Consider the following 23,226-nt stretch of genomic DNA (forward strand, 5'->3'; position numbering starts at 1 on the left):
CACTGTTCAATCTCTAGTCCAACGATTTCATAAGTTGCCATTTTCACTAAAACAACATGCACATCCTGCGAGGCTGCAAACACACGCCCAGTTTTCACTGACGTCACTCGTGATACAAGGAGATGCTACACATCTCCCTTTCCTAGGAGTGGCAAACCCCCGGCATTTAATGCAAGTTAGGCGGGTGATATCACAGCCAAGGGGGCTGACCAAGCCGGCGGTTTGAGATGAAAGCGAGAGTTTCGCATTGAGGGTTGATGAGTTGGACTATGATGATTATTCAGTAGGATGCATTTTTAGCACGTTTCAGGAGAATAAGGGGTCTGGTATTCCTGCAAAACTGAGTTTTCTGTGTCTGTCGTAGGGGAGAAGGGAACTCTGTATGTTTGAGGAAATGATAACACGCACAGGATTGTCTGTGACGTATTATCCCATCTGATGTCGATGACATAGCACAGCAAAAAGAATTTCAAGAAGTCATCGGGGGAAAAGAAAAGAAAAACCCTGCAATTCAGCTGTGAGGGAGGAAACTTCCATTTTAATTTAAGACTATCGTTCTAGTCAATGTTAAAACGGGTTTGGAACTTTCCTAATGACAAATTTCACCAAGGATTAATTTCGGTTTCCTTTTCCTGTTATTGTTTGGCAGTCAAGGTTGGAGCTAGATCACGCTATCCCAAAGACCCATTTGAGTTCAAGAACACAACTCACAATTCTCGGCTTGTGACCGAGCCAGGTGAAGGAGTCTTGGAATCCATCCCAATTTTTAATAACTGCACCCCTCCATGTTCTACTTTAACATGCTGAGCTCAGTGGGAGAAGAAAGATGTACTACTGTGGATTTCAGCATGCGTTTAGCTTGTTGGGCAGCAAAATACCGAAGAGAAAACCCATAGAAAACGATAAATAATCATTAAAACTACCCTAACCCCAAACTAGCAGCTTGCACGAGACTTCAGTCGGAAGCCCTGTTAGCTAGACGCATTTGCGTTCAAGCCACTTTGCATGCCTCTTACTCTGAGTGATTCCAGTGTGAATATGACGTTACTAATGATCTGCTAAGTGTGTACAGATGTGGGCTTCTCCAGATGTGGTGATTAATAACGTAACGGAGATATAGCCAGTTGGCTCATGTTTGTGGCTTGTTTGCCTTTTATTACGTTTCCGAGTTAGTTTATTCGCTTTGAACTATTTTTTAACTGCAGCCAGCAAACTCATCTTTAAGTCTCAAAGGGCATCATCCCCCTAAACCCTGTTGAGGAAATGGGGAAAGAGGAATGTGCCCCCAGGCTGGAGCTGAGCATTGGGTCCATCATGGGTTAGCACTGGACTGCTTAGGAAAGTTGGAATTGTTGCCCCGTTTTACTCGAAGTACCCACAAAGAGGCATGGGTGAACCTTGACACAGTGTTTGCAAGCTAGCTAGGCCAATCAAGAGAGGGATTTCTCTTTTTAAAAAAATCCAGTAAAGTATATGATCATCTTGAAGTGAGCCCAGGAGTTCTGGTCAGTGTTTCTAGAAGATGTTGCCTTGCTTTTGCTTAAAAACAGAATGCTGATGAAAAGTTGAGTGGAATGTTGTTACAGATGTTCAACTCTGCATTAGGCTGTTGGAATTACCACCACATCTTAAATCAATTCCCAGAACATCGTCTGGAGGTTATGTCATTGAAATAATGAATCCTCTTTAGGCAAGTATAAGCAAACATGTTAAAACATCATTGTAACTTGAAATTAAACTCCAGCGCGAACCAGGGGATCTGAAAGCTCATTAGACTTGCCTGACATTTTTCTAGCACTGAGTCTTCCCAAACTGTAAAACTGTTAGATTCGGTGCCTATTAGACAAGCGAGCACTGGGAAGTTACAACAGCACATTAAGTGTTATACTTAGGGATGTGCAAAAACAAGCCCTTGAATTTTATTAGTATTCGGAGATTGGATGGCGTTCAGCTCCTATAAAAATTCCACATTGGATTCCTGAACTTGTTTGTGTTTTAAAGAAGCTGGTGAGTCAGGTTCCTTTAAAAGATCTAATCTTCCTACGGCTACCACAGCAGGACGACTCTAGTGGACACGCTGGAGACAGGGGTGTAGTGTAGTTAGCCAGAAACCAGGCTAACTATGAGCCTGGAAATGTGCATTGGCATGAGGTAGCGGCCCATTCCTTCAGTACTTGTCTTTCGTGAAAGTAAATTTAAGTCTCCCTTTTAATTCCATTTTTGTTCCTCTCATGTAGTCACAGAAGCCACGAAATGAAAATTATATTTTATAGCTTAACTAAAAGTTTTCCTCAATCTACTTTCTTTAAATATGCAGAAATTGATAGAATCCATATAAAAGGATAATAATTAAATATGGTTTATATCCTACTCAGGAGACAGAAGTTATCACTGCTCCTCTTGTGGGATCTAAGCCGCATGTAATGGTCTCCATTACACAACGTTCATATATTTAAGCTGGAGACATTTCCCCCCATCTCTTCAGGGAGAAGACCTGCATTTCCAGGCCGTGAGTGCAGGAGGAAACCTTTGAACATGCGTTTCATTTAAGAGAACAAATCCCAGTTTAAATGCGGTATGATTATGATGGATGATCTTTCTGAGTTGCGATGAAAATAAATCGTTTCCTTGCATAGAAGGAGACCTGACTTTAAGCACCAGAACAAGGTGTTTCCCTGGAGCTGGTGAACAGGTATTAACTTGCAAGTCTTCCATCTGAAGATCACTGCAGGTAAACAGACAGTGACAAGGTGCAAGGTTAATGGGCACTTAACCAGAGAGGGTTATATATTGTTGGCCCAGTGCAAATGGGAAAAGAAAAGGTACGAAAAAGAATCTAGCAGAAATGCCAGTGAGTGTGACTTCTTAATGACTGTAGACTCATTGTATAATTAGACAAAACCGTGGCAACGTCTGGTGGCCTTGAATAAAGCTAGCCACATAGACTAGGTTAGCTAAAAGACGTTTCTGGATATCACACAAGAAGGCTTGTGTGATAGAGAAGAAAAGAATTTCCACCTCCTACTAGATCAATTCACATGCACACGTGTTATTTAGTACATCATGCTACTCAACGAATCTAGGTCATCCTGAACACAGTGCAACCATTGCAAGTGGTCCATATTAAAAGATGACCTTGTATTATGGGGGTAGTCAATGCAAGACTTCTACCCCATCCTAAGGTGGGGACAGTGCAAAAGTACACTTACACACACACACACACTCTCTCTCTCTCTCTCTCTCTCTCTCTCTCTCTCTCTCTCTCTCTCTCTCTCTCTCAATCTCACTGCCTTTCTACCCCATTATTGCCTGGGATGCCTGGCCCCCTATCCTATGAAAGGAAGATGAATGCAGGTCAAGCTCAGAGTGCCTGTTTGCTTGCTGAGAGATGCATATCACCTCTAAGTGATTTTTTTCAATACCATTTATGTGGCTTGTATTTATTTCCTTTAATCTTTTAAGTGCTATTTAGTCTCTGTGTGATTTGCTGTGGATACTCGTTTCTGATAAGATGCGATATCCTCCCGGCCACATAGTTCCTGCCGGGAGCCCTAAGTGATGGATATGGTTGCAGCCTGAGCCTGGCCCTCTGGGGGGCAGGACGGGGGTGGGGGGGTGGGGGCCGGGGAGCAGGTGGTAGCGAGTAAGGGCTGTGGGCATTTGCAGGTGCCTTTTTGCCTTCATTTCTTCTGGTCATGCTCTCATCTCCAGCCACATTCTTGTTTCCTTTCCCTGTGTCAGCCAGAAGTTAGACAACCCCAGACTGACAGTAGAATAAAGGAGTGTACCAAGAGTGATACCTTGAAACAGGTTTGGAGGGTAGTTGGATTATTATTATCTCTTTGGGACCATGTATCGTAACACACTAAATGTTATTTAGGGTTTTCCGGGAAGTACCATATCATGCGTGTTCTGATATGGGTCTTCCTGGATAATATCAAGTAGCTGAGATGGCATTTCCTCCCCCCACCTAAGCCTTGTACACCTTTAACATATATCAAGCTTCTTTTGATGTTGTCGCTGCTAATATTTCTTTTCTTAGCTTTAAGGTAACTGCGTGTTATTTCGAGTTTCAGGGGTGCTTCTCCCAGTCTGTGTTGCAGTCAACAATCAGAGCCCGAGGATCCTATTTTTCCTTCTTGACATTACAGCTTTAGCCTGTGTTGTGGGGCGTGGGGAGAGGCAGACTAGGATTTTGCTGCCGGTGCCCTTGGGTGACGGGCTGGATGCGCAATCTGCTAATTATCAAGCAGCTCTCTTAAAAAGAAACGTGGTACAGGCTAATAAACCTCCAAAGCTTGTTAGTGGGTGTCTTTGGGCGAAAGCAGTAGAGTGTGCTGTGTTGTTTGTGAGCAGAACTTTGGATCGCTTAGTGATCTCTGTGGTTGAGACATTTGGAAAACAGCCTGTGGTTTCCAGTCCCCTCTGCTGCCCGCCTTCCCTGCCCCTCCTCAGAGGTAGCATTCAGTGGCAACCTCCTCCTTCATTTGGGCGCTCTTCTCCGGCCTGGTTCTGCAACCTTGCAGCCCCTTCCTCCCATCTTAATGAGTTAAGAAAGGATCCCATGCACACAGGCCCTCCCTCTTGGGAGGTGGAGGGACGAGAGCTGAGTTGGGCTGGGGCTCTTGAACCAGAACATACCAATGTTCCCAGTCCTGACGGACTGAAACATTGGCTGGTAAGGCCTCAAATCCCTGCCTCCTTCCCAAGGCTCTTTCCTCTGGCATGTAGGAATTAGGACCTGGTCACATTGGTCCATTTGCAGAAGCAGCCAGCTGGCAGCTCTTATGCTGCTGCTTCTGATTTTGGTTACAAGAAAACCTATTTGGTTACCCAGCAAAACAAAGTAACCAAAAAGAAATTCTAAGCAGAATGATGCAGTGTTCCTATATATATATACATATACATATATATATATATACACACACACAGACATGTATTGGTGTACAGATAGATTATAATTTCTTTTCTCTCTAATGGCAGGGTGTTTTCACGCTGTTTTAGTCTGTTTAAATTGCATGTTCAAACGCTGGAGTGTCAAGAGGTGATGCGCTCACCTTTTCTAAGCCGGCCTCTTTGACTAACGCATTGGTCTTTGTCATTGGGTCCTAAGAGATGGCCATGAATTCCTAGTGAGTGACTGAGCCGTGAGTGTGTGTCCTTTGATATCTTGCCTGTATTGCACAGTCTGCCCTCAAGCTGTTCATAATCTCATGAGCTGCCTGTATTTCCAGTTGAAGATGAGCAGCCGTCAACACTGTCACCCAAAAAAAAGCAGCGCAACGGAGGCATGCGGAACTCACCCAGCTCCTCGCCCAAGCTGATGAGGTAAGGATAGGGGCCCGGGCCACGCGGTGGGTCCACCGGTGGGTCCCCCTCTCGCTCCTTCTCCTGTCCTTGCCCCCTCCCCACCCTGCCAGGCCCAGAGGCTCCCCTCCCCGGCAGGCTCGCGGCGGAGGAGGGGACGCGATCGTTAGATGGCTTCTTAAAGGCTGAAGTATTTATTCTGTCAGCTTGTCAGCAGTTAATGATAGAGCTGAAAAAATTCTGTCATGAAAAACAGTTTGAAAAGCTGTTTGAAAAATACATAGGCTTTAAAGTCTGAGCTGTCACCAAGTCCTGTCTATGTGTAGTTCCTAAACAGCAGTGGCACTAATGACAGCGGCAACCAATCAGAGGAACCCGTGTGGTTAGTTTGCCTCCAGCAAGTCTCTTTCTGCTGGAGTCCCTCCGAGGACTGCTTTCTGTACTTAAGGCCATATGTGAGATGTATCATAACAATCAAAAATGAACCTGAAGATTACCTTCTCTTTATCCTGTCGATTGAAATCAAATTTCTGTTAATTGATTTTGACTGATAAAAAAGTCTAATAATCTGTGGACTTGCCAAAGCAAAGTTCAAAAGTAATCCAGTTCTGCTCAGGCTAAAAGCAATATTAATTATGAAATAGAGCTTGTGTGCACTCTTTTTCTCTCTCTTTCTCTCCTCCCTCCCTCCTTCCCTCCCTCCCTTCCTTCCTTCCTTCCTCCCTTCCTTCTTTCTCTTCTTTCTATCTTGACTGCAGCTTCCTCTAGGAAATGGCAAGTGAAGTCAATTTTCAGTAGAATTCCGTTGGATCCTCTCCTTGGACTCTTCATCTTTCATCTTCCTTTTTCTGTCTTCGATTCATCTGCCAATCCCAGTGCTCCTTTCCCCCATCATCCTAGCTCTCCAGCACCTCAATGAAACAGGAGTGATTTCAGATTTGCACTGCTTTCCCTAAATGGTTCCTGCCATGGAAACACCTGCCATCTTGACGATAATTTCTCCTTTTCATTGCCATTGGCTGCTCTCTTCCCTTTGATTATTGATTTAAAAAAAATCACAGCGATTTCCTCTTCCTTCCTCCCCTTCTCCAAGCATTTGCATCTTCCTGGCTCCCCATGACCACCTTTCTAGGGTGGAAAGAGGGCAGTCCGTCTTCATGTGGTTGAGGACGCAGGTCCCAGGAGAAGACACACCCAGCCCCATGTCCTTTTCCGTCACCATCCTCTCTTCCTGTTCAATGTTTCCTCAACAGTTCTCTGGCTTCCCTTCACTCAGTCTTGCTTGGGTGTTGCTGATTTACATGCTTGTTTACGGTTTATGAGGAGGAATAAAATGTGCCAACTGCCAAGCCTCTCCCTTCTATGATGCCAGTTGTCGTGTTCACATCCGCTCTGCATTTACTCACCTTTAGGTAATCGCCTCATCTCATGCTAATAGCTTTACCCATTGAAAGTAAAGCCCAGGCGCGTTCTCTTGCCTAAATTTAGAGAAGCAAATAAATAAATAAAGAGAAGTCTGAAAAATCTGAAACCTTTGGAGCCAAATTCCCTGTCCCTGTTTGCTATGTAAAGTACGGCTCACTTCTCTGATCTTGAGTAATAATAATTCTGAGGAGTTACACTGTTTTCATATGCTTCAAAGCTGTGTCAAAGTTTTGCTGCTTAAGGGTACTTCTTTCTTCTGTTGGCTCTTGGGTACCAAGATGACAGGTCTTCTGTACGAGGTGGAAGCTTCTTTAAGTCGTAGCCTTCAGCAAAACATCAAATGACCAAATCCAGGGTAACATACTTCTACACAAATGCCGTTCCTGTATATATATTATACCCTATATATTAAATACTTTAGTGTTACGCGCTACATTTTATGTGCAATAGAAAGTGATGGTTTGAGGTAGCCTTGGGGGGACTTTTTTTCCACAAGCAGAAAAAACTAGTATGTACTGTAACAAGTATGGTTTTTACAGGACTCTGTGCCCGAAGGCCTTTGTAAATAAGTAATGATCAACAGATTGGCTGTGGGCTTTTGAAAAGCATGCCTGTGTCAGTTTGCATGATGGGGGAGAATTTTCAAAGTGGGTCTTGCTTTCATTGCCTGTCGGAGAGGGGCTGAGGAAGGCAGTCATCCCAGGCTGGAGCTGTCTGCTCCGCGGTACATCAGAATTGCTAAACGTGGGGCAGGCGGTGAGCTGAAACTTGCCGAGCTACAGAACTCGGGTTTCTGGTGTTGGTGCCTTTGGGCTGGTGCTGTGGCCATGGCTACGGTCACCAGGGCACTTCACCCACCAGCCCACGACCACCCCGATTGCTGCTCAGCTGGAACGGGCTGTCCCATGACAAGTCAGAAAGCCTCAGACGCTCCTCCTTCACCTTGACGTTCTGTGTTCCAGGTGCTCTGCAGACTCTGTCTGGTGTGGGAGCCAAGACAGGGTGTCGAGCCCTCTCTCTGTTGCCCTTCCTTTCCTGGGTAGGAGCGAAGAGCCCATGCGCGGTTTGCTTTGGTTTGGTTTGAATCCCTGGCCCTGGCCGTGAGGTTGCCGGGGCTTATTTTTTACAGCTCCCTCTTGCTAATTGACAGCAAACAGAGGGGTTCCTGTACCACCTTGAGGTTCCCCTAGGTCCTCCCCTGCAACATCTTCAAACACTCGCTTTCTGCTCTACAAAAGATGGGACTCCCAGGTCCTATTCCCTGTGGCCTGAAACATCCGTAAAGGAGGCTAATGACTCATTTGAAGTGGGTGTTTCGACGTGAGTCTGTGGCTTGCTGCTTGAGCAGAATCAATCATTCGGAATGCGGGCAGGTTTTAGTGGCCTACGGGCAGTGATAGGAACAGTTCCAAGAGAAACCGGAGAGCCCGGAATGGGCCGGGCTGGGCTTTAATTTACCACTGTGGCCTCTGCAAATAAAACAGGCTCCCGCGTGAGGGGTCCTTGCAAGCCGTCTGCCAGCAGGAAATGCTACAGGGACTCTGCAGTAACGGTCTTTGTCTCCCCTTTGTTCTGGTAGCAGGGTCTACCTTGGTTCGTAAGTGTCGCTTAACTCTCTGCACAATCCTTCGATGAACTGCCTCGCTTTGCGTGTCTGGATCCTGAGGCCGTATGTTTTGTAGTTACCCTGGCACAGAAAACACCCCTCACAGCCAGATTGACCCAAATGGTGAGCGTCTGTGCTCCAGGCCAGGGGTCTGTGTGTCACGATAGAGACCTTTGGCTTCAAATCCTACAAAGGAGCAGGCTGAGGAGTTAACCGGGGCCCTGTATTCATCTCCCTGTGGGTCTCCTCACAGGGAATTATTTAAGGAGCCTCTCCTAGTTTTCCTCTAAAATCGCCAAGCACCTATTGCCCCGTTCTCCCCACTCAGTGGGTTTGCGCCCTGTCAGGAAAGCTCTGTCTTCCTTCAGTCGTGAGGCTCTGGAGGGCAGGAACTTGGTCTCTGAATAGCTAAGTCAAGGGCTCTTAATTTGGCGGCCTCCCAGACCCCATTGACTCTCTAGTGAAATCTGTCTAGAAATGCTCTCTAGGAAAAAGAAAGTTCATTGGACACCATTTTGACTCCAGTTGAAGGAGATTCTTGGATTCCTAAATCCCGGCCCCAGCTACTGTCACATTTGGTTCTTCTCACAGCCACCTTCGAGTAGTTCCCTTCACAGATGCTTTTTGGCCGCTGAGAATATGTCTTCAGTGGGTAGATGGTAATGGGGGAGATGCCCAGGCTCCCACACCGTGTCCTCAAATGCAGCCCGAAAGGTTATGCATTTTAGCTGCCTGCTTCTGTTTCTTTTCTCAGATTAATTCGTTTCTGGGAAATGTTTAGAGCGAGCCTACCGTACTCAAGATGTTGTGGAAGGTCTTTGAGGGGTGTAAAGTAAGATGGATTACACTCCTCAAGTTACATGGGTTACATGTCTTCAAAATGCTCACGGTTTGATGTGGGAGACAGACATGCGTATACAGCAAAACGGAATAAGGACAGAGCAGAGACCTACCAGCATGGGCTGTGGGAGCAGAGGGTGCCCTCATTACCTCTGGTCTGGGAGGCTGAGCCTGGGTTGTGAAGGATATGGAGAATGCTCGACTAATAGCGCTAGCCACCCTTGCCCTTCGTTTACTAGGCACCAGGCATCGTTCCAAGAGCGTTAGGCCTGTTAATCCATGGAATCCTAACTACAGCTCCAGGAGGAGGGATTGCGCTCTCGTCCATTTTACAGATAAGGAAATTGAGTCACAGAGATGTAAAGAGCAGTAAATCTAGTCAGTCTTGCCTAACTGGGAAGATTTGAACCCAGATGGTTTGGTTTCCAACCCCATATTGTTTACTGCTTCATTCTTCTGCCCGATGAGGGGAATAGGAAAGTGCTCAGGCCATCGCGGGTGGCTTGATGTGACTGGAGAAAGGCATCCTTGGAGTTGCATAACTGGAGTTGCAAATATTAGGCCTTTCCTGTCATAGGCCAAAACCTTGCTGGTTTTTGAGGAGGCAGGGCCCTAACTTGTGTTTTGGGAGGATCACTGATGAAAGTATAAGGACGGGTTTAGAACCCTCCATCAGTGCCTTCTGGAGACCCGTGGTACCTCTGGGTACCAAACCGTTCAGGGTCTGCTTCAGAATAGTGGACCAGATGTGGGCTAAACAGTCTTCCCAAGAAGGACACAGAGCATTCCTGACATAATGACAGTAACGCCTCTTCCCTCAGGTGCTAGAGGGGACTTGGTGTAAGATACCACGGGCTATGAGGATTTACCCAGGATGTGTCGGGTGGACGCTTTACACAAAGAGATAGCCCCCAGCCAGGCTAGCAAGGATAACTGACAGCGCTAAAAACAGATATTGAACGCTGTGAAAGGAGCTTCGTGTCATAAGACCCAGGAAACATTAGATATTTGTTTTCTGAGTCAGAGTGGAAATATGATTGGAGTAAAACAGATTATCCTCTTGGGCCCTAACTGATCATTAAATGAAATAAACTCATCTGCTTGTTAAGTCCCAGCCTCTCCCTTTTGACACCTACCTCTCACGGGGTCTTTTTGTTAGGACTGCCAGCTTGAAAGGTTGTAGTAATAGAAAATGGCAAAGTGGCCTGAGCCCACTCAGAGTTGGGGACAGAATGCCACTCTCCCAGTCTCTTTCGCTGGGCAGAATGAAGAAGGAAGGCCAGGACAGCTCAGCTAAGTAAATTCACCTCTTAATGCACAAACAGATAGCAAATGACAGGCCCTCAAGGGACTGCAGAAGAAAGAAATGGTGGGTCTCGTCATCCCAAGGCTTGGTGGATTTGACACAGGTCCGTGGACACATTGCATACACAGCAGAGGGTCATTATCCTGTCCCCTCATTTCAGAAGCGTGTTGTCCACTCTCCTCCAGGACTGAAGAACAGTCGGCTCTCCCGCCTGGTCTCCCAGATATAAATAAAGGCAGTAATTTCCTTCTTGCTCTGAGGACGGTGGCTGTCTAGCAAGAGATGACATACTAGGGAGCAGCAGTTCTTGATTGTTTCCTTGTTGGGCAGAAGAAGAAAACAAAATGCAAGTAGAGAGATACAGAAAGTTTGGCCAGTGTGGCCTGAAGGTTTTCTCAAGGTGGCTCCAAGGTTGGCCACCTCGGGGAGATGGGGGCGGGGGTAGGGGACAGCCGTGTCTCAGGAGAGACGAGCATTACATAGGATAGTGGAGGCAGCTTTGAAGGATGAGTTAGGGCAGAATCCCGAAGTCAGGATCCTTGCGACCTAGCAGGAAAGAGAATTCACCCAGAAATAAAATGCACCCAAGAAAGAAGCGGATCCGTTGAGTCAGAACGATTTGCGGTGCTGAAAACCTAAGTGTGGGCCCTTTTGAGGAGACCACCTGAGACCCCCTCCGGTCTCCTGTGGCTGCCGCAGCCAGAGACCCATGCATGTGACCTGCGGCTCCTGAACGTTGCCCTGAAGGACTTAGCTACTGCCTGCGACGTTGTCTTCTGTGGAGTGGAAGAAGCGATGGGAAGCAAGGAGGGCGGAAAACTGAATTATAAGCGTTGCACTCGATAAGAAAGAATATTTCATTTGCTTTTCTATGCTGGTTTATTTGCTGATTAGCTCTCGGAGGTAGACGTCAGCAAGAGAGAGTCATTTGCGTGGCTTCCAGGTTAGAAATTTCTATCAAGTGTTGACACAACCCCTCAAGTTCCAGAGAGTCACAGAGCGAGAGTCAGAGCAGGTGACCTGGGTGCACTTTGGTCACCAGAGCTGCATTCTCCATTTGAATAACAGGGCCAGGACTACAGTGGGGCATGTGAGGTGCCCCCTTCCGTTTTGCACCGAGGCCCCTCGATGGCCTCACTCTGATCCCGGCCTCGTTGAAAAGAACCACAGCCTTCCAGTCCGTATGTTGCAGATAGTTGCTAACTTTGGTAGGATTGCCTCGAACCACAAAGCCTGTCCATTTGGGCAAACCTTTACAGCAGTGATCCTCAAATTTCAGCGTCAGAATCATCTGGAGCACCTTGTTGATACAGCTTGATTCAGTAGGTCTGGGCTGGGCTGGAGAACTGCATTTCTCCCAGGCTCCCAGGTGATGCTGAGGCAGCTGGTGTGGGGTCATGCTTCGAGAACCACCGCTTACGGGAATCAGAGCCGTGGGAGGAGCCTCACGTGGTGGGGACCCTTCTCACAGAAATGTTCAGCCCTGGCACTGGAGCACTAAACAGTTGTTAAAAACAGCTGTGTTGACCGCATTGTACATCAGACACGAGTCCTGTCTGCTGATCAGTTACAGCAGCTGGCTTCAGGCACATTCCAGGCAGCCTGACTGGTTAGAGACATACTACAGAGTCTCCCTTCCTTCCGATCACGATGCCCTAATTTCAAGTACTGTCCCTGTAAAGCGGAGAAACAGCGCAAGAGCCTTGATTCTTCCTCAAACAAATGGTCTCAAGGTGTCAAAGGCGAAGGGGCTCTCACTGGACACTTTTTCTGGTCTGCATAGAGGGTCTGGGGGAGTTTCTGTTGAATGATTTGAGATGTTCAGAGACCAGAGATCATTCATCAGCTTCTCTTGGTAGTTGGTTGTTTACTGGGTCCTCTGCGGGGTTCTGGAAATGTGTGGAAGAGTAAAACCGGAGTTCCCTGCCCTGAAGAACATCACCAGACAGTTGTGCAAATCATTATCTCTGAAAGAGCATCTTACTTCTGTTAAGGGCTCCCAGGAGGGGAAAGCCACGTCTGTCTCTGAGGTTATGGAGGAGGACAGCACAGGAGGAATATTTGAAGCAAACCGGGAGGCTTCAGAAGCGTTCTGGTACCCTTACTATGGTGCCTGACATAACAGATACTCAGTAAAATCAGTCTTTGCCACTGGGGTGAAAGGCCTGCAGAGGCATGAGAAATGGCCCAATTTTATCAAGCCTCCCGTTTCCCAGGGAGACTTCTGCAGAGATGGCCTCAATCTAGATGGGACGCTTGTAATGATAGGAGGGGCCTTATCATGTGATGAGAAATGAGGTCCTGAAAATCAAGCAAGGGAAAGGATGCAATTTTAAACCCATTTGGTAACTTTCCTCTTTCATACCTTTTGTTTGTCGGTTTGGTTTGGTTTGTACTTGTACTTTAATGTAAATTTCTGAAGTCCAGCATCGGACCCACTGCCACACAAAAAAAATTTGAATTTTCCTCCAAGAGGAACTGTGCTCTTTAAAATATAATGCCACCTTCTTCACAGCAGGTTTGCTAGAAAAGAGATTTGTGGTTTTGCTTTAGGCTGTTGTCTTCAAGGCAAGCTTTTTGTGTGTCTGCTGTAGCTGGGCATTTAGTTCACTTCCTGAGATTAATTGATGGCAAGCGGCATTCCTTGCTCCGCAGACCCTCAAAACGATGATCTTTTATTCTTTTCTTGAAGTGAAGTATGCTTAATATCTAGCTGCGGACTTTGGAGGTATGAGCTGAGATTCAAGAAGCATAGCTATGAAAAATTTAACTCACTGGAGCTCCTCGGTTGTTATAAAAATGTGGGTATTCCTAAATGGAGTCTTCAGATATTGGGACAAGACAAAAACTCACCCAGCCTTAGTTGATTATTGAGGCTCTCCTTAGCACATTGTCCTGACAGGGACTCATGGGGAAATTTTCTACTGATAATTCACACCAGCTGTGCATTTCATAAATGCGCGCCATGCTGCTTTTCTTTTTTGCAACGTAGAGGGCACTGTGGCTTGGGGCGCTGCAGTGGGGAATGAGCACGATCCAGCTGCCTCCTGCAAGTGGGAGGGGGTAAGACGGGGGCCACGCTGCACTGACTTCCAGTTAAGAAGACCTCTCTGGGCAAAGCAGTGTTCTCTTCCCACTAACTGTCTTCTCTACATTACTTATCCACTCTGTTTCCCATCTGTACCAGTGGGTGATAATAACAGAAATTACCTGTAAGTATCATTGTGATGAGTAAATCACAAAATGTAGGTAAAAGTTTTAGCACAGCAACATTTATAAGAGCTCAACCCATGATGGCTAGTCATCTTAGTAGCAACAGTAGTAGTAGTAATAGTCTAGTAGTCAAAGTAATAGTAGGAGAACCCCACACCTTTATTATTGAACCACTTTCTGTTTCCTGTCTCCTTTCACCATTGTAACAGCTACAAATATATAAGTGAGTTCTAAGCAAAGAATAAAAGAATGATAATAATAACAGTAGTTAACCTTTATTGAGGGCATGCTCTGTGTCAAGTTCTGTGCTAAGTGCATGCCATGTCTTTACTCAGGCAACCCTCAAATTGACTCCATTAACTAATGATGATGTTTAACATTCCCATTTTACAGATAAAGAAACTGAGGCAAGGCACAATGTAGCAAGCAGTAGATGAGCCAAAACCTGATGAAAGACATTTTGGCTCTGGAGCCAGTATACTTAATCACTAAAGAAACAGGTGGTTTTCTGCCCTCAGTGGTATCCACTTCCAAACACTCCCTTGGGGGGTCAACTCTCTTGGTTCCACTGAACAAATTAACTGGCTAGTGTCCGGGTTTCTTGTTTTCTTTGGTTGGACTGTCATAAGTATTGATCCTCAAATGTAAGTTAAAGACTGGGGGAGAAGTTTCCTTCCAGATAGAGCAGATCCAATTGTGTACGTATGTGACCCAAACTCTTTCATGAAGATACTGTGTCTTTCTGGTATGTTTCCATGTATTCCTAAACTGATGGCAGGATGCTTTTCTCCTTTAAATGAACAGCTGAGCCCTAAGGTGCAAGAAGGACAGCCAGGGTCATCAGTGGAGTGACATCTGGTACATTGTGCCCGTTTTTCTTTGAGGTGCACTATTGTATTAATTTGCTCAGGCTGCCGTAACAAAGTACTACAGACTGAGTGTCTTAAACAACAGACATTTATTTTCTCACAGTTCTGGAGGTTGGAAGTCCAAGATCAAGCTGTTGGCAGGGTTGGTTCCTTCTGAGGCCTCAGAGGAAGGATCTGTTTCAGGCCTCTCTCCTTGGCTGGTAGATGGCCATCTTCTCCCCATGACTTCACATCATCCTCCCTCTGTACATGTCTGTGCCCAAATTTCCTCTTCTTATAAAGACGACAGTCATATTGGATTAGGGCCTACCCTAATGACCTCATTTTAACTGAATTACCTCTTTAAAGACCATATCTCAAAATACAGTTACAGTCTGAGATACTGGGAGTTAGGACTACAACATACAAATTTTATGGGGGCGGGGATACAACTCAGACCATAACAACTACACAGCAGATACACTTCACCTCATAGTTTTACCCTAAAATAAGACTTGTACGTTGGCTAAGTGGTAAGTGGCAAATGAGCCTTGAATCAATTTTGGGGGAGTTGGGATTACTTTCTGAGTTGAGGAAATATATAAAATAGTTAAGATGTGAAAGGCAATATCTAGTATTGGGCCTCGGTTCCAAGTAAATCTTTAAGGAGTTGTCCGAGAGCCCATGAAAGTGATTCTCTTTGTTGTTCTGTAAACTGATAATGTTGGGATACTTTGTTCAGGGAGGTTTCTGATGGCCCTCCTTCCCCCCGCCGCCCCAACCAAAGCACTGTTGGTTGTTGTGCTCCATGGCAAGCGCTTGGGCTTTCTCCTATTAATACAGAGTCCAATTTAGAAGGAGAAGTTCCTGTAGACAAGTAGCCTACGCCAGCCCTGTGGCACTTACGTTGCTACAGGAACAGACATGGCAAAGAAATGTATCCTGTCTGGCCCAAAGTAGCTAGTGACTCTCCTGTTGCTGAAATCAATCACGTTCCAAGCTTCCTCCCAGACGTCTAGTGAATCTAGTTAATGAGAAGCAGTTCTAGTAATCAGTCTTCAGTGCTTCTTATCTCCCGTCTTTGCTCCCAAAACAACTTTTCTATGCTTACTCCATGCCATCCAGCCTTTTGATACCCAACAGTGGTTCAGTATTTCCAAAATCCTTCCAGTCAGCACTCGTTCATTGAGAGAAGAGTCCTTAAAAGTCCTTAAAGGTCACCCAACATTTATAAGGAAATTTATAATGAAATCCGATCTATATTCACAGCTCCTCAGGAATGTCTCAAATGACGAGAAATCCACTGCCTTGGGAAACAACCCATGTCATTTTTAAAATACCTTCCATTTGTAAGGAAACGTTCTTCCTTTCTGGAAACTTGAGTTTGGCTCTATCTAACTCCCTAGTCTGAGCTCCATTGGTCATAATCAGTCGAATCCATCTCTTCCACTTGACTCCCATCGCACATCTGAGGGCAGCTCAGGTCTTCTGTACCTCAGGTCGGGCAATACGACATCTCCAACCCCAATGGTTTGGGGTGCCTTTCTTTGGCTCTTTTCTTTTGGATCTCAATCATCTGAACGGCTCCTAGTGGGTCATGACTATAATATGCTGAGATTCCTCCTTACCTTTCAGGGCTCAGATCAAAAGTTATCTTCTGGGCTTCCTTGGTGGCGCAGTGGTTGAGAATCCGCCTGCTTATGCAGGGGACGTGGGTTCGTGCGCCGGTCCGGGAAGATCCCACATGCCGCGGAGCGGCTGGGCCCGTGAGCCGCGACCACTGGGCATGCGCGTCCGCAGCCTGTGCTCCGCAGCAGGAGAGGCCACGACAGTGAGAGGCCCGCGTACCGCCAAAAAAAATAAAATTAAAAAAAAGTTATCTTCTTTGCAAAGCCTTTCTTGATGTTACTCAAATACCAGGCAATGCACAGCTTTCCTGGTGTTCTCAGACCACCTTGTACATTCACTTTGCTATAACACTTACCACAGTGTATCACAACCGTTGATGGACATTTTCTCTCTTGCTCGCTGTATTATAACTCTCTGACTAGGGACTGTACCTTCAACATTGCGGTATCCTCCATTCCCGGCACAGAAGAGGGGATTCCCGTTTATTGATTGCTTTACTGATTCAAGAAACCAAAGTTCAAATTTCAGGTACCATGGCTGATCAGAAACGGAAATATCTTTGTTCAGGGAGGTTTTTGACAGTCTTCAGATCAGCCCCTTTTAGTAACATCCTGGATGACTTATATTTAAATGATCCGGGGCAGGCTGAGAGGCTTGCAGGAAGTACGGAGTGCGGCGTGGCTTACCACTGAGACTTCCCTGAGGCTTCTGGATGTTCCAGTGCAAATCCTGGCTTACAGCCCTAGTGTCAAATGATACCTGGTGTACCCAAATCTCTGCCCTAGTTAATGAGGCTTGACATTTAAAAAGCTGTCTTTCTTTCTTTTCACTGAGGGACAATTGATCATCAGGCTTGTTTATTTACTTTTTTTTTTTCAGTAGGAAACATTTTTTTAATAGATCTTTATTGGAGTATAATTGCTTTACAATACTGTGTTAGTTTCTGTTGTACACCAAAGTGAATCAGCCATATGCATACATATGTCCCCATATCCTCTCCCTCTTGAGCCTCCCTCCCACCCTCCCTATCCCACCCGTCTAGGTCATCGCAAAGCACCGAGCTGATTTTTCTGTGCTATACAGCTGCTTCCCACTAGCCAACTATTTTACATTCGGTAGTGTATATATGTCGATGCTACTCACTTTGCCCCAGCTTCCCCCTCCCACCCTGTGTCCTCAAGTCCATTCTCTATGTCTACATCTTTATTCCTGCCCTGCAACTAGGTTCATCAGCACCATTTTTTTTTTTTTTTTTAGATTCCATATATATGCGTTAGCATACAGTATTTGTTTTTCTCTTTTTGACTTACTTCACTCTGTATGACAGACTCTAGGTCCATCCACCTCACTACAGATAACTCAATTTCGTTTCTTTTTATGGCTGAGTAATATTCCATTGTGTATATATGCCACATCTTCTTTATCCATTCATCTGTCAGTGTACATTTAGGTTGGTTCCATGTCCTGGCTATTGTAAATAGTGCTGCAGTGAACATTGTGGTACATGTCTCTTTTTGAATTATGGTTTTCTCAGGGTATATGCCCAGTAGTGGGATTGCTGGGTCACATGGTAGTTCTAATTTTAGTTTTTTAAGGAACCTCCATAATGTTTTCCATAGTGGTTGTATCAATTTACATTCCCAGCAACAGTGCAGGAGGGTTCCCTTTTCACCACACCCTTTCCAGCATTTATTGTTTCTAGACTGTTTGATAATGGCCATTTTGACCGGCATGAGGTATCATTATAGTTTTGATTTGCATTTCTCTAATAATTAGTGTTGTTGAGCGTCTTTTCATGTGCCTCTTGGCCATCTGTATGTCTTCCTTGGTGAAATGTCTATTTAGGTCTTATGCCCATTTTTTAAATTGGATTTTTTTTTTTTTTTTGATGTTGAGCTCCGTGAGCTGTTTGTATATTTTGGAGATTAATCCTTTGTTGTTTCATTTGCAAATATTTTCTCCCATTCTGAGCGTTGTCTTTTTGTCTTGTTTATGGTTTCCTTTGCTGTGCAAAAGCTTTTAAGTTTCATTAGGTCCCATTTGTTTCTTTTGTTTTTATTTCCATTTCTCTAGGAGGTGGGTCAAAAAGGATCTTGCTGTGACTTATGTCACAGAGTGTTCTGCCTGTGCTTTCCTCTAAGTGTTTTATAGTGTCTGGCCTTACATTTAGGTCTCTAATCCATTTTGAGTTTATTTTTGTATATGGTGTTAGGGAGTGTTCTAATTTCATTCTTTTACATGTAGCTGTCCAGTTTTCCCAGCACCACTTATTGAAGTGGCTGTCTTTTTTCCATTTTATGTTCTTGCCTCCTTTGTCATAAATTAGGTGACCATATGTGCATGGGTTTATCTCTGGGCATTCTACCCTGTACCACTGATCTATATTTCTGTTTTTGTGCCAGTACCATACTGTCTTGATTACTGTAGCTTTGTGGTATAGTTCAAACTTGAGGTGCTGATTCCTCCAGTTGTGTTTTTCTTTCCCAAGTTTGCTTTGGCTGTTCGAGGTCTTTCGAGGCTGTTCGAGGTTTCCATACAAATTGTAAAATTTTTTGTTCTAATTCTGTGAAGAGTGCCAGTGGTAGTTTGGTAGGGATTGCATTGTATCTGTAGATTGCTTTGAATCTGTAGATTGCTTTGGGTAGTATAGTCATTTTCACAATATTGATTCTTCCAGTCCAAGAACATGGTATGGTATATTTCTCCATCTGTTTATGTCATCTTTGATTTCTTTCATCAGTGTTTTATAGTTTTCTGAGTACAAGTCTTTGGCCTACTTAGGCAGGTGTATTCCTAGATATTTTATTCTTTTTGTTGTGATGGTAAATGGGAGTGTTTCCTTAACTTCTCTTTCTGATTTTTTTTTTTTTGTTGTTGGTATATAGGAATACCAGCGATTTCTGTGCATTAATTTTGTATTCTGCAACCTTACCAAATTCATTGATTAGTTCTAGTAGTTTTCTGGTGGCATCTTTAGGATTTTCTATGTATAGTATCATGTCATAGGCAAACAGTGACAGTTTTACTTCTTGTTTTCCAATTTGTATTCCTTTTATTTCTTTGTCTTCTCTGATTGCCATGGCTAGGACTTCCAAAACTATGTTGATTAAGAGTGACAAGAGTGGGCATCCTTGTCTTGTTCCTGATCTTAGTGGAAATGCTTTCAGTTTTTCACCATTGAGTATGATACTTAATGTGGGTTTGTCATATATGGCCTTTATTATGTTGAGGTAGGTTCCCTCTGTGCCCATTTTCTGGAGAGTTTTGATCATAAATTGGTGTTGAATTTTGTCAGAAGCTTTTTCTGCATCTATTGAGATGATCATATAGTTTTTATTCCTTAATTTGTTAATGTGGTGTATCACACTGATTGATTTGCGTATATTGAAGAGTCCTTTCATCCCTGGGATAAATCCCACTTGATCATGGTGTATGATTCTTTGTTGTTGGATTCTGTTTGCTAGTATTTTGTTCAGGATTTTTGCATCTATGTTCATCAGTGATATTGGTGTATACTTTTCTTTTTTTGTGATATCTTTTTCTGGTTTTTGCATCAGGGTGATGATGGCTTTGTAGAAATTATTTGGGAGTGTTTCTCCCTCTGAAATTTTTTGGAAGAGTTTGAGAAGGATAGGTGTTAGCTCTTCTTTACATGTTTGATAGAATTTGCCTGTGAAGCTATCTGGTCCTGGACTTTTGTTTGCTGGAAGATTTTTAATTACAGTTTCAATTTCATTACTTGTGATAGGTCTGTTTATATTTTCTGATTCTTCCTGGTTCAGTCTTGGAAAATTGTACCTTTCCAAGAATTTGTCCATTTCTTTGTGGTTGTCCATTTTATTGGTGTGTAGTTGTTTGTAGGAATCTCTTATAATCCTTTGTATTTCTGCAGTGTCAGTTGTGATTTCTCCTTTTTCATTTCTAATTCTGTTGATTTGCATCCTCTCCCTTTTTTTCTTGATGAGTCTGGCTAATGGTTTATCAATTTTGTTTATCTTTTCAAAGAACCAGCTTTTAGTTTTATTGATCTTTGCTATTGTTTTCTTCATTTCTATTTCATGTATTTCTGCTCTGATCTTTATGATTTTTTTCCTTCTACTGGCTTTGGGTTTTCTTTGTTCTTCTTTCTCTAGTGTAGGGTTAGATTGTTTATTTGCGATTTTTCTTGTTTCTTGAGGTGAGACTGAATTGCTCTAAACTTCCCTCTCAGAACTAACTGCTTTTGCTGTGTACCGTAGGTTTGGGATTGTCATGTTTTCATTGCCATTTGTTTCTATGTATTTGTTAATTTCTTCTTTGATTTTTCCAGTGATCTCTTGGTTATTTAGTAGCACACCGTTTAGCCTCCATGTATTTGTGTTTTTACATTTTTTTTCCTGTAACTGATTTCCAATCTCATAGAGTTGTGGTCAGAAAAGATGCTTGATACGATTTCAATTTTCTTAAATTTTCTGAGGCTTGATTTGTGACCGAAGTTGTGATCTATCCTGGAGAATGTTCCAGGTGCACTTGAGAAGAATGTGTGTTCTGCCAGTTTTGGGTGGAATGTTCTGTAAATATCAATTAAATCTATCTGGTCTATTGTGTCATTTAAAGCTTGTGTTTCTTTATTTATTTTCTGTTTGGATGATCTGCCCATTGGTGTAGGTGGGGTGTTAAAGTCCCTACTATTATTGTGTTACTGTCAGTTTCTCCTTTCATGGTTGTTAGCATTTGCCATATGTATTGACGTTCTCCTAACATTTATAGTTGTTATATCTTCTTCTTGGATTGATTGTTTGATCATTATGTAATGTCCCTCCTTATCTCTTGTAACAGTCTTGTTTTTTTGTTTTTTTTTTTTTTGCGGTACGTGGGCCTCTCACTGTTGTGGCCTCTCCCGTTGTGGAGCACAAGCTCCGGACACGCAGGCTCAGTGGCCATGGCTCATGGGCCCAGCTGCTCCGTGTCATGTGGGATCTTCCCGGACTGGGGCACAAACCCGTGTCCCCTGCATAGGCAGGCGGACTCTCAACCAGTGCGCCACCAGGGAAGCCCTAACAGTCTTTATTTTAAAGTCTATTTTATCTGATATAAGCACTGTTACTCCAGGTTTCTTTTGATTCCCATTTGCATGGAATATCTTTTTCCATCCCTTCACTTTCAGTCTGTATGTGTCCCTAGGTCTGAAGTGGGTCCCTTGTAGACAGCATATATACGTGTCTTGTTTTTGTATCCATTCAGCCAGTCTGTGTCTTTCGGCTGGGGCATTTAATCCATTTACATTCAAGGTGATTATCGATATGTATGTTCCTATTACCATTTTCTTAATTGTTTTGGGTTTGTTTTTGTGGGTCTTTTTCTTCTCTTGTGTTTCTCACCTAGGGAAGCTTCTTTAGCATATATTGTAAAGCTGGTTTGTTGGTGCTGAATTCTCTTAGTTTTTGCCAGTCTGAGAAGCTTTTGATTTCTCCATTGAATCTGAATGAGATCCTTGCTGGGTAGAGTAATCTTGGTTGTAGGTTTTTCTCTCTCATCACTTTATGTATATCCTGCCACTCCCTTCTGGCCTGCAGAGTTTCTGCTGAAAAATCAGCTGATAACCTTATGGGGATTCCTTTGTATGTTATTTTTTGTTTTTCCCCTTGCTGCTTTTAATATTTTTCTTTGAATTTAATTTGTGTTACTTTGATTAATATGTGTCTTGGTCTGTTTTTCCTAGTGTATATCCTGTATAGGACTCTCTGTGCTTCCTGGACTTGGGTGACTACTTCCTTTCCCATGTTAGGGAAGTTTTCAACTATAATCTCTTCAAATATTTTCTGAGACCCTTTCTTTTTCTCTTCTTTTTCTGAGGGCCCTATAATTCGAATGTTGGTATGTTTAGTGTTGTCCCAGATGTCTCTGAGGTTGTCTTCAATCCTTTTCAACCTTTTTTCTTTATTCTGCTCCTTGGCAGTTATTTCCACCATTCTGTCTTCCAGCTCACATATTCGTTCTTCTGCCTCAGTTATTCTGTTATTGGTTCCTCCTAGTGTATTTTTCATTTCAGTTATTGTGTTGTTCATCTCTGTTTGTACTTTAGTTCTTCTAGATCTTTGTTAAACATTTTTGTAGTTTCTAAATCTGTGCCTCCATTCTATTTCCTAGATACTGGATCATCTTTACTGTCATTACTCTGAATTCTTTTTCAGGTAGATTGCCTATTTCCTCTTCATTTATCTGGTCTTATAGGTTTTTACCTTGCTCCTTCACCTGTGACATATTTTTTTGCCATCTCACTTTTTTTTTTTTTAATGAGTGGGGTTGTGTTCCTGTCTTACTGGTTGTTTGGCCTGAGGCTTCCAACACTGGAGTTTGTAGGCTGTTGGGTAGAGCTGGGTCTTGGTGCTGAGATGAGGACCTCCGTGAGCCCTCACTCCAATGAATATTCCCTGGGGTCTGAGGTTCCCCGTTAGTCCAGTGGTTTGGACTCAGAGCTCCCGCTGCAGGAGCTTCAGCCCGACCCCCGGCTCATGAACCAAGATCCCGCAAGCCATGTGGGGTGGTTAGAAAAAGAAACAAAGTAAAAAATAAAATTAGACTAGGCAACTAATAGATATGTTAGAAAGAATATAAAAATAAAAATATAGATGAATCAACAACTGGAAGATACAACAGTACCACAATAGTAACAAAGAGGAGGAGGGAAAGGAAAATTTAAAAAGGGGGAAAGGGCCTTGGCTGTGGAGAGCGGGGCCTAAGCAAGGGTGAGGTTTGGGCGGTGGGCGGGGCCAAGGCTCAGGACCCACTGGGCTGGAAAAGGCCCTGGGGGCTGTGGGGGGTGGGGCTTAGGCTCAACAGAACAGCAGGGGCCCAGGCGTGCCCCCCACCCCTGGTCTCAGAGGGCAGGGGACCTCACCTGGGGGCCCAGCAGGCTTCCTGGCCCGAGTGGGCAGGGCAGTCGCCCTCTGCTCCTCTCCCACTCCTCCGGAGGGCCCCTCCCACCTGCCTCTCCTGATCTCCCCGGCCTCAGGGGCGCCAAGCTTGTCTGGCCTCCACTTCTCCTCCCCTCTCAGTCCCCCCACGTCCTA

The 23,226-nt window shown here is 44.3% G+C and overlaps 1 protein-coding gene across 11 annotated transcripts in view; it reads left to right on the plus strand.

The window, feature by feature from the left end:
- KCNMA1 (potassium calcium-activated channel subfamily M alpha 1) overlaps positions 1-23,226 on the plus strand; it is a gene marked incomplete at both ends in the record, with an annotated part of 740,839 nt that overhangs the window by 640,598 nt on the left and 77,015 nt on the right. For 9 of the 11 annotated variants that reach the window (XM_079900388.1, XM_079900387.1, XM_079900385.1 and 6 more), the window contains one exon: positions 5,235-5,328. In XM_079900388.1, the coding sequence (XP_079756514.1) occupies positions 5,235-5,328 (94 nt within the window). Of the gene's footprint in view, positions 1-649; positions 737-5,234; positions 5,329-23,226 lie in introns of all 11 variants that reach the window. The other 2 variants (XM_079900389.1, XM_079900390.1) reach the window with 1 other exon arrangement.

Source organism: Stenella coeruleoalba (genome assembly GCF_951394435.1).
Source record: "Stenella coeruleoalba genome assembly, chromosome: 16".
Taxonomy (NCBI): domain Eukaryota; kingdom Metazoa; phylum Chordata; class Mammalia; order Artiodactyla; family Delphinidae; genus Stenella; species Stenella coeruleoalba.